Source organism: Narcine bancroftii, chromosome 4 (genome assembly GCF_036971445.1).
Source record: "Narcine bancroftii isolate sNarBan1 chromosome 4, sNarBan1.hap1, whole genome shotgun sequence".
In the NCBI taxonomy this organism is placed as follows: Eukaryota; Metazoa; Chordata; class Chondrichthyes; order Torpediniformes; family Narcinidae; genus Narcine; species Narcine bancroftii.
The window spans coordinates 134,443,213-134,455,333 of NC_091472.1; the positions used below are offsets into that span (position 1 = coordinate 134,443,213).

At 38.5% G+C, this 12,121-nt stretch overlaps 1 protein-coding gene across 4 annotated transcripts in view; it reads left to right on the forward strand.

Moving 5' to 3' along the window:
• LOC138761174 (myosin heavy chain, non-muscle) overlaps positions 1-12,121 on the forward strand; it is a 59,157-nt gene continuing 47,036 nt past the window's right edge. For 2 of the 4 annotated variants that reach the window (XM_069932893.1, XM_069932888.1), the window contains exon 1: positions 1-186. In XM_069932893.1, coding sequence (XP_069788994.1) covers positions 172-186 — 15 coding nt within the window. In that variant the 5' untranslated portion in view covers positions 1-171. The remainder of the gene's footprint in view (positions 187-12,121) is intronic. The other 2 variants (XM_069932887.1, XM_069932892.1) reach the window with 1 other exon arrangement.

Sequence of the window (12,121 nt, forward strand, 5' to 3'; positions counted from 1 at the left end):
TCGCCCTGCGCCCGAAACTGATGACATCATCCGCATTCGCCCTTCGGCCGAAACTGATGACGAGCACGCACCAAAAAATGAAGCCGGTGGCGGTGATGCTGACATTTTAAACCATAAACCGCCAAATGGTGGAGCGGGGAGGGGGCCGCTCGGAATTGGAGGAGGAAGGAGATGACCGCTTTCATCGTGAGTAACGTCGCAGGGGGCCAGCGCCGTGTGCGCGGCCCGGGTGGCCTTCCTAAAATGGCAGCTCCCCCACGCCCTGGTTTCCCTTCAGCGCACAGCGATGCTGGAGGAACCCAGCAGGGCCTTCCTCGGGCCCGGGGCGTCGACGGCCTTTTACTCCCGGTGGATGCCGAGTTCCTCCAGCAGCCTGCAGATTTCTCTGGTGTCGCTCCGTGCTTGTCCTTCAGCCGCCTCGTTAATCCAGGGCTACCAACTCCGAGCGTTGTCCCCCCGCACTTGCTGAGTTCGACGACATCAAAGGCCGCCCCCAGCAACTTGGGCGTGAAGCCACTGGCAGCTCCTTAGTTCCAAGACGGAAATTGTGCACAGACGTGGGAAATTAGTCACGTGCTGGTCGCGAATTTCCGAGTTTTTGAACAGGGTATCAGTCATGTTTCAGTATATATTACCCTGCGGTCTTAATAGCTGGAAATAATGAGTCAGCTGCATTTCCCAGTGTTTTGTTAAAGCTAGGCTTTTATTCCCATTAATGAGGACAAAATCAATATTTGGATGTTCATCAAGTATTAACTTGATGGACTATAGTGTAACCAGAATTATACTTTACAATCCTAGTTATTAGAATCAGGCAGGGGAGAAGTTAACAATCATCGCCATTCTTATCAAAAGTCAAATACTGCACAAGTGGTGATTAAACTAATTTTCACACAGCTGTTTAGGGATTAAAATGCTAAATATTTTTAGAAGAAATCTATTTTAAAATATTGTTGAAATGTGCCACTCAATTTTATTTACTGAGGGTTCATCGAAATTCTGCTTTAACAGATGTGAAAGTTCTCATGCCTACAGTAAATGGTAAGACCGTGAAACCTCGTTAATCCGCGGAATCGCTTATAGCACGGGTGTCTGTAGACCCCAAACATTGATTTTAGGAGCCAGGCTAACAGTGGGTAACAGCCACAAATTCAAAAATGGATTCTTATGACTCATTTACAAGATGTGTATGTTAATATGTGGAGTTTAAAGGTCTTAAATGTCTTATAATACACCGTATTCTGTTTTTCTGCTTCCTGAATCATGACATATATGCTTCTGTTCCACAACTCGGCTGTAACGCGGTATGAAATCTTGGACCCAACTACTGCGTTCTAATTAGGTTTTACTGTATATGCAATATCAGTTGAAGGGTTCATTTCAGTGTTTTAACAAATTTTTGCATTAATGCTAATATGAAATGCACTTATTTGTTACCTAAGATAAACAAGAACTCTGCAGATGCTGAAAAACTGGAACAACACACTGTGTTGAAGGAACTCAGCAGGTCAGGCAGCATCATGTGTCTGCAATATAGTTTACATTTCAGGTGGAATGCCCTTCATCAGGAATAGCAAGAAACCAGGCTTATGCCCGAATGAAAAGGTGCTGTGGGGGAGGAACACAGGTTGGCAGGTGATAGGTGAATACGGGAAGGAAAAGAAAATAAAGGAGCTTTAATGATGATGAGGGCTGAGAAGGATGTTCTGTCACTTCCACCTTTCTTCCTCCAGCCCTGCCAACACCACACCCCCCCCCCTCCACCCACCTTTCAAATGCAGCAGGCATGTCAGAGTCATGGTCCTCTCCAGTCCAAAGAGTGTGAAATGTATTTATTGAAATACAGCCACAGATCTTTACCTATAGGCTGACAAGCACTGGAAAGGTCCCAGGATTGACTGATTTTGACATGTGACAGTATTTTGAATAGAAAGATGAGATGTGTCTATTTTCTTTGACTTGGCCGGGAACTTTGTTTCTTAACCACTTATTCCATTCTGCCCCAGGTGCTTCATCCTCATTGATCATTGCTTGATGTTTGCAATCTTGGTGTCCTGTTTTTGTCTGCATTGGACTTCAAAGCCAACAATACCCTTTCAGTCTCCACACTTTCTTCTTCATTACTGCTGCTGTCTTAGCATAACTGCTGCTGGAGGATCCATTGGTCTGTTACATTTAGATGGAGCATTTCTATATTTTCTTCATCTTCTATCATGCAGGCTCTGTAAACTTGCGATCATCCAAATCTACCTGCATCCTAATTTACACCCATTCATTAATCACTTTGTGCTCTCTGAACTAAATAAGCTACAAGTTTGCTTATCCCATATTTACCTTTTTAAAAATGGTCAATGTCCTTATGTGAACCCTAGCATTGTAATCTTCTCCCAATTGAGTGTCTTGTATATCCTGACTTTCTTTGCTCCATTTTTATCACTGATTTAACCAGTAGTTTTGTAATTTTCTTCATCAGTGTTTGCATCACTGTGTTTCATTTTAAGATGCTCTCTGACACCTACCTGTTTGACTAAATCTTTAAACACCTATCCTGGTAAGAAATTTTGTTTGTAAAGATTCCTGTGAAACACACAATTAAATATTCCTTTGTTAAATGTGATTTGTAAATTAAACTGTTACAGTACAATGCAAAGATAAATTTTTTCTTATACTGAGTCTATGGCAGGATAGATTCAACACAGTTCTAAGCTGTCAAGGTCACCCTAGCAGCAGAGGATGTTGGATGATTTTGAACACCATGATATGATGATGTAAGGAAGAATAAAATTTCACTTGATTGCTGCAGTAATTTTTATGCATTGGCTGCACCTTTTGTAGGTCTGGCACAGTTTCCTGTATCTATCATGGGAATATATTATTGATAATTTGCACACTTGCTGATGCAGTAAATGTTTGCTGCAGTCGTGGATTTTGAAACCTTCATCACAGTGCAGTATTCTCAATTCAAGTCCTTAGTGCATCAGGCATGGATTTTCTAGTGCATGTTATGCTTCAAATTCTATTTCGTATTTGTTAGCTCTGCAATCTTATGTATCCAACTTTTTTATTCTTTGATATAGGATTATGTGATGATTTCCCTCCTCCCCAATAGAAATTAGAATGAAGGATACACTGGCAGCATTTTTCTTTTGATGTATCACAAATGAACTGCAGAAAAAACATTCAGTTGAATGTTTGTAGTGATTGTAGCTTTCAAAATACCTTAAGTTTGGTTTTGCTTCTTTCTTAATTATAGATAATTAGTGGGGTTTGTCTTTAAATTTTTAAAATTGGTTTAATTAGACTTTGTGCTGCAATTAATAATTTCAGATATTATTACATCATAATAGATACAAACATAAAGCATGAAAATTCAGCAAGTTAATATGGAAGAATTTTTAAGTATTTATTAAAATTTATTTAAACCTATGCTTGATATTCTTGTGTCTAGGTGAGAAGGTTTAGGGTTAAAAGACATGATAATTTGAGCAATTAATTCAGGATGATAATCTGGTACAGTTAACTTACTGTGATTTATAAATGTTAAACTAAGACCCAAAGGTCTTAAAACAAATTCACTGGTACTTTGTGCAGGGAGGTTGCCTTAATATTTTGGCTAAAGCTTAGCCTTTAATCATTATCACCAGGAATGGTTTGTTGGCTGTTGTTTATCAGACCCTGCTGAATATAAATTTGAATGCTGTATTTGGGTATAAAAATGAATTGGGCATCTATCATCGATGTTTTGAAATGAAAATACTTTGCATATAAAAGATAATTTTATTAAGGTTTTATCATCCCCTCAAAACTGATCGGAAAACTCAAAGACCTGGGAGTTAACACCCCTCTGTGTAATTGGATCATGGATTTTCTCACCTCCAGACCACAATCAGAATATTGGTAAATATTTCTCCATCAATGCTGCAACACCACAGGGTTCTTAGCCCCCTGCTCTACTCACTTTACACCTACGACTGTGGGGGTCAGTATGACAATAACACCATCTACAAATTTGTTGACGACACCACAGTAGTAGATTGTATAAAGGAAGGGAATGAGTCATCATAGAAGATGAAGACTGAAAACTTGGCTGAATGGTGCAACAACAACCTTGACCTCAATATCACCAAAACTAAGGAGCTGATTGTATACCTCTAACTTTCCTGAAGTCAACAATCTAATGATCATTGGGGGATCAGGTGGAGAGGGTGAGCAAACTTAAGATCTCCTAGGTTCTTTCCTGGACCCAACACACCAGTGGCATAGTGAAGAAAGCACATTAGCGCCTCTACTTCCCCAGGACTTTGCGGAGGTTGGGTATGACATCAGAAACCCTGGGAAAATTCTACTGTGGCGTGGTGGAGAGTGTGCTGACAGGCTGCACACTTTCCATCACACCTGAGTGTAAAGCCCTCAGAAGGTTATGGACACAGCCCAGGACATCAAAGGCAAAACCATTCCCATTATTGAGCACACCTACAAGAAGCACTGCTGTTGGAGAGCAGCAGCAATCATCAAAGACCCTCACCACCCAGCACATGTTCTGTTCTCACTGCTACCATCAGGAAAGAGGTATAGGTGCCACAAGCCTTGCCCCACCAGGTTCAGGAACAGCTGCTACCACATCACCATCAAACTCCTCAACGACAAACTAAATCAGAAACTCATTTAAGGACTCATACCCTTTATTGATTATTTTTCTCTCTGTATTGCACACAGTTTGTTTACAGTTCTTTGTTTACATGTTTTACACTGTGTACAGTTTATTTTTTTGCACTACCAATTAGTAGTAATTCCGCCACACTTGCAGGAAAACGGAATCTCAGGATTGTATCTGCTGTCATGTCTGTACTTTGACAATAAATCTGATCTGAATATGTCCAGAGCAGAGGCATATGTAACACATTGCAAGCAGCAGAGTTTTATTATAAATTGACTATTAAGTTCAGTGCAGACACAGGCTGAATGATCTGTTCCAGTGTACTACTTTTCTATATACTCCAATGCACTTTAATTTGACTCTTTAAAAAATGATACATAGCAGAATAATACTTTTTGCAGTGAATCTGGTAAATTTAAAAATAGTAGATGAGCTAGGATGTGCCGTACCATTGTCATAGCCAAAACGTCAGATGTTAGATTTTCAGAGCTTTTATTGTATATGTGTATATATATATATATATATATATATATATATGCATTGCAATGTGTTTGTATGATGGCATGATTTCAAAGCTGTAAATTTAAATGGACAAACAGCCAAATGTTAATAATCTAACTTGGAGTATTGCCTTTCTCTTGTAATATAATAATTCTATTTTTGCAATTCTTGCAGGCAACATTTTTTCAAATTGCAGCCATGCTATGCATAAATGTTTTTTTTTAAATTTCCTGGATCTTACTCATATTTTGCCCCATCACATCAAAACTGTTTCTAAATTTTAGATGTATAGTATGGTAAAAGGCCATTTCAGCCCATGATACCGTTCAACTCAGTTAACTTACACCCCTGGTATGTTTTAAATGGTGGGAGGAAACAGGAGCTCCCGGAAAAAAAACCCATATAGATACGGGAAGTATCTACCAACTCCTTACAGACAGCGCTGGATTTGAGCCCTGCTCCCAATCACTGGTGCTCAACGATGTTGCACTAACTGCTACACCAACCATGCTATCCATTTCCTTGGTCATCTGCTAATAATTCCCTCTCCAGACCAACCTTGTTCATGTATGAGAAGGTTAGACTGCAAATAGAGAAGGCTAGAGAATAGATAAGGTTTAGGGGTAGATAGATATGTGATTGAAAAGGAAAATGATCAGTACAGTGATGGAGGGCAGAGGGTCGAAGTAAAGATAGGGACAAAGAGAGAAAGATGTGAGAAATCTCTGAAATTATTTTAATGCTAGGAGTATTGTAAGGAAGGTGGACGAGCTGAAGGTGTGGATGGACACTTGGCAGTATGACATGGTAGCAATTAGTGAGACATGGTTGCAGGGGGGTTGTGACTGGCAGCTAAATATTCCTGGGTTTTGCTGGTCTTTATAAATCAATGTCCTTACTTGAGTTGGGAAGTGAAGTTGAGACTATTCAAGGCATTGGGGAGGCCAAATTTAGAATACTGTGTACAGTTCTGGTCACCAAATTATAGAAAGGATATTAATAAGGTAGAGAGGGTGCAGAGAAGATTTACTAAAATGTTGCCTGGATTTGAAAATCTAGATTGCAAAGAAAGACTGAGTAGATTAGGTATTTATTTATTGGAGTGTAGAAGGTTGAGGGGGGGGGGGGATTTGATAGAGGTATTTAAAATTATGAGAGGGATAGATAGAGTAGATGTGAATAGGCTCTTTCCCTTGAGGGTAGGAGATTCAAACAAGAGGTCACACGAGTTAAGAGCTAGTGGGCAAAAGTTTAGAAGTAACATGAGAGGGAACTTCTTCATTCAGAGTGATGGCTGAGTGGAATGACCTGGAAGAGGTGGTCGCAGCAAAGTCAATCTTGTCATTTAAGGAAAAGTTGGATAGGTATAGGAATTGGAGGGTTATGGGAGGATGAGTGGAGACCTGATAGAGGTGTATAAGATGATGAGAGGCATTAATCGCATGGATAGTCAGGCTTTTTTCCAGGGCTGAAATGGTTGCCACGAGAGGGCACGGGCTTAAGGTAATGGGGAGTAGGTACAAAGGAGATGTCAGGCTTAATGTTTTTTTTATGCAGAGAGTGGTGGATGTGTGGAAGGGGCCACTCATAGTGGTAATAGAAGCAGATACAATAGGGTCTTTTAAGAGACTTTTGGATAGATACATAGAGTTTAGAAAAATAGAGGGCTTTGTGTAAGCCTAGTAATTTCTAGAGCAGGGACAGGTTCGGCACAACTTTGTGGGCCGAAGGGCCTGTATTCTGTCGATTTTCTATGTTTTTATACCTACCCATTTTCTTTCTTTCCTATAGTTTGATGGTCAGAACTAGACGCAAAACTTTCTGCAAAGTATTTTAGAGCTGTCCAAGATGACAGTGGTTCTATGCTTTGCCTCTTTATGAAACACAGGGTATTGTATATTTTGCAGAGTTCCTGAATATGATATGCAACAACGAGGATTAATACATGTATTTCATTTTGAACCCAGATCAGTTAGATTTGGTAGCGCTCTTTAAGTTTTTCATGTGAAAATATTTTCATGTTTTTACATGTAAAATTTCATATGCTATTTCCTATTTGAGTCCTCGGCTATCTATTGTAATGGTTTACCATATCTCATAAACTTCTTGAAATTTTACTCTGCACATCTATATCAAGATCATTAATCTATTTCGGAAACAAAACCTGATCCTAGTGATGATTCCTGCTTACTAATCTGCTTTTGGAAAATTTTATAAATCATAAGGATTCGTTTTGTTTTAATCTATGCTTCACAATCTATTTATTCTATTGGCCTCAATTTTGCTGATCAGCCTTTTATGTGGGATTTTGTCATGTGTATAGATTTTCAGAAGGCTTTTGACATTTATTTTCAGAAGTGTGAGTGCAAGGAATATTCTTCTTTAAGGGTCAATGGAAGCTATCTTTAAATGTTTCAAAGGGGGAAATATATTTTCAATAAGCAAGGTAATGTTTAATGTAGCAGTTAGTGCAATACAATTACAACGCAAGCAACACAAATATGAATATGCCGTTGCCTGTAACGAGTGTGTATGTTCTCCCTGCGACTACGTGGTTTTCACTGCTAATCATGCCCCTCCATGTGTCAATCCATGCTATAAGCTCATCCACCTTACTTACCATGCTCCTCGCATTGAAATATGTACCTAGAAGTTGGCTCTTGGGCCAATTACTATGCTGTATCTCTAAATTAAAAAATTTAAGGTGAAAGGTTGCTGAGCACAAGAGGAATAATGGAGTTGCATTGTAGAGTTAGAGGCTCCTTGGGCATCTAGCACTTACATCAGTCGTAATTTATTCACTCGTATTCCTATCACGTCTTATCCAGCCCCCTCACACACCTCAGATTCTGTCTTAACAACATGTTGGGAGGGGGGAGGGAAATTTATAGTGGCCTATTAACCCACACATCTGTGGGCTGTTTGAAGAAAGCGGAGCACTTGAAGGAAATCCCTTGGTTACAGTGAGAACGTGAAAACCTGTATCACTGAGCTACTTTTCCAGTTATGTTCATGTTGACTGTGATCTCATTCAGAGTAGAATTGAGTGTTTCAGGATTATTCCTGCCCTCAGCTGAATGTATCTTTACTCAAATTCATTCATTTCAGTCAAACGTGATTTGCCTTCAACAACTGATTGGCTATACTTTATTAAATTGGACCTCTCCAAGAATCTTGTAATCTTGTTTCCCTACTAGTAAGGATGTACTTGTATGAATGTAAAGTTTTGTGATTCATTTTCTTTCAAATATGATTTTTATTTCTTCTCTGGTTGCTCGATACAAAAAAAATCTGATGTTCTGTTGCATAAGCTAGTTTCTTGATGTATTGTTTCAAGAGCTGGCTTCATTTCAGCTGGCAGGAAATTCCTAAATAAGCATCGAAAACTATCCTCCTGAGACATTAGCCAGGCTCTTGGGGAATCTTTTCCACACCCATTTAATTATTTGCTGTTGTTCTTGCAGCAATTACAATTGCATAAACAAGACTGAGAGGAAATTCACTGTAGTTTCTTATTAGTGGTGATATGTTTTTCAATTTTCAGTCTTACTCACTTAACTATGAGTCTTGGCACATCCAATTAAGGAGTTTCTACAATCAGCACCTTATGTTTACTGCTCATATATGCTGTCTTTTTACAAATTTGCTCCTCTGGTGGGTCTATAATACACTTCCATTAGTGTTTTCATGTCTTTCCCATTCCTCACTTCCACCCAAATGGCCTTATTGGATGAGCCCTCATGCCAATCTATCCTGCCATAGAACCGCTGTAATGTTTTCTCAAACAACCAATGTGACTCCTCCACCTTTTATCCTGGAACATTTAGCTGCCAATCATGCCCCTACATGTGTCAATCCATGCTCTAAGCTCAACCACCTTACTTACCATGCTCCTTGCATTGAAATATATACACAGCAGTTGGGCATAATGACAAAAAGAATAAACTTCTGAATATATTAAGAAACCTCTGAATGTTTTCTCTGAATAGATCATTGAAGATGGGGCCAAATGGCTTCTTCATACTCTCAATCATGTCAATGTTCTGGAGTTGATCATCTATTGCTGTGTTTTTTGTTGATTTATGATATTTGAATGTTGTCAAGACAGAATATTACTTTCTGTGTCCCGTCATTTGCTTGAAGATTTTGTTTGGTTGATATAGGATTTTTTTTGCTGGGTGGACAAGCGGTGCAGAGGTTGAGATTAATGATAAGAGACACGAGTTTGTCTTACACTGGCTGTTAACAAATTCAAATGCAATTACAGTTAACCCCCCCCCCCCCCCCGCCCCAGTATCCTGCACCTATGGGGATTGATAAATGCCAGATAAGTGAATTTTCCAGTTGTTTTAGATTGTGTGTTGTGTGATTGATGAACTGACTGGTGGGGAGTGGGCGGGGGGGTGGGGGGGGTGCAATTTTAAACGTTCTTTTACCTATTTATTTTTGGCTTTTTTTTTTGCTGGTTGCTTGAGGCTGCTAGTTGCTTGAATTCCAGATAACCGTGATTTTACTGTCTTTAAATAAATCTGAATACACCATGTAAAAATTTCAACTAGTTCACTTGACTTCTTGAGGGGAGGAACTTTGCCCTTCTCACTTGTTCTACCCTATTTATGACTTTGGCCCACAGTTATATGGTTGGCCTTGTATGCAATTCATTTGTATCACACTACCAAATTCAGCTTGGCCCCAAGTTCTGAATGTTAATTGTGAATAAGCAACAAAGCCTGTTTATCTCCACAGCCTTGAGTCATGAAAAAGTAAAAGCCATTCTTTCAAGATCACATTTTCAAGAAACATGTTTTTCTAACAGTTTTGGAAGCAGATGATGGACATAAACTATTAGGGATATTCAGTGGGCTAAGAGAAGTAGGCTACTTTGGAGCAAAGTTTCTAAAGAGAAATTTGTTATTTTCTTGATTTGGGATATTCTACAGCTACTCATGGAAAATGCACTATTAAGAACAGTTGAACTTGTTCCAAAAATAACTTTAAATTTAGAGTCTGATCTATTTTAGGCATTTGGTTAGAGAAGAATATATCTGTTGTGACAGTTGTCTGCTTGAATGTGTATGTCATGCATGCACACCATCACCAAGTTTTATATCTAAGCTTCAGGTTTGAATCACTTGGTAATATCGTCCATCACTTGGCAGGCAAAATCATACTTTTCTCCTTCCCATTTTTCCCTCTTTCCCCTTCTCCTACCCCCCCCCCCCCTCCAGTTCACTTTCAAGTAATTTATTTGCATTATCTCCTGTACCTCATAATGCAAATAAAGAACATTAGCATTGCTTTAAGATACAATCTTTTTGTGATTGTAACTGAATAATTCGCTGTGCATTGTAGAAATCTACATGACTTTAATGTCATTTTAACTTAAATGTGAACTGATATCTGTCAAAGTTGAGAGCTTATCTTGTTTTAAAACTAAACTTTGCAGTCTAAAAGCTTTGAGAATAACTTCTGATGCTTCATTTTTGGCTTTTATAGGTCTTGTGTAAAATGGAAAATTTATTATAAATTAAAAGTTTTAAAATTTTGCTATAGTGTAAAATCCAGTCTGTAACACAAAGCAGCAGTAGGCAAACATATCAAGGCATTAAAAAAAATTTGAACCAATACCTGTTTTGAAATAAAATAAGCAATATGCAAATGAAATGTCATTTGAGTAAAGGAAAGTCTGACAAAGTGGAACTATTTTATATGCTTTTTAATCATTGCTTAAAGGAAATATGTTAGATTTTATGTTTATGAAATACCCTGTACAGTGCAGTACAACTCTGAATACCTGAAATGTTTGGGACTGGGCCCTCCTTGGATAAAGTTTTTTTTTTTTGGAGAACTGGTCATTTTTTAAAAACAGTCCAGTAGCAACAGCAAATCACCTGTAACAGTGTTTAAACAACAAAAACTAACGGGAAGGCTTTTGAAGCATTAAAATAATGCTGCCCCCTCCAATCACCGAGGTCCCGCTCCTGCCTAGGAGCCCAAGGTCTGCCGGCACCGGGAGCCCGAGGTCTGCCAGATAACTGAGGATTTTGGTGAGTACAATTTTGGATAATCAGAGTTGTACTGTACTTGACTACATAATTTGTAGTTATTTAGTGATGCCATTATTGCTGTTTTTTGGAGAGGATTAACATGGTAAAATAAAATGGCAATAACTATAGTCATCGCCTGGAATTAGTCATTGTATCGATGATAATGGTGTGAACAATTCTAATCATTACTTGTGAAAGTGACAACAATCTGTGATGGTGGCAGATCCACAGTTATTCACAGAAATCAAGAATTTGCTCTATGCTTCTTGGTAATGTAAGTCATTGGTGTCTTTGCCATTGAAAGTGAACATCATCCATTTCTGCAAGTCAGTTTACGTTGCAAAAACTAGGCTCAGTCAAATTTGACAGATTTCAGGAGCCTGGTGGAGCATTTAGTCTGGATGGTTCAAGTACCACTTAGGTATGTATCTTGACACTCTGATGCAGTACTCAGTGAGTACCCCACACATTGAGGTGTTTCTTTTGGATGGGATGAAGACAAACAGGCACAAGTTTCCTGTAAATTACAAGACAATTATCCCAGATGGTACAGCAAATATTTGTTCCACAACCAATATCATAAAATAGATCACAGGTCTAGTCATTATCACATTTTCTTAAGTTTAAAATTCTTTAATAGCCTGAAAGGATTATGAAAAGTGCTATAAAAATGTCAGTCATTGTTTTGTCTTTTACAATACTACTGAACTCCAAAATTAGTATTATACATGGACTCTAACTGGCTCAGCATAAATATTTCCAAATTACATGTTTTTAAAAAATAAAATATTTGATATTTCATCCTCCTAGTTATATGTTGCAAGCTTGCTTTCTTTCTCAGCTAATTTATAAAATCTTAACAATTTTTTGTGTTCCCTGGTTTACTTTCTATTAGAAGTATTGGCTTTGCTAAAAA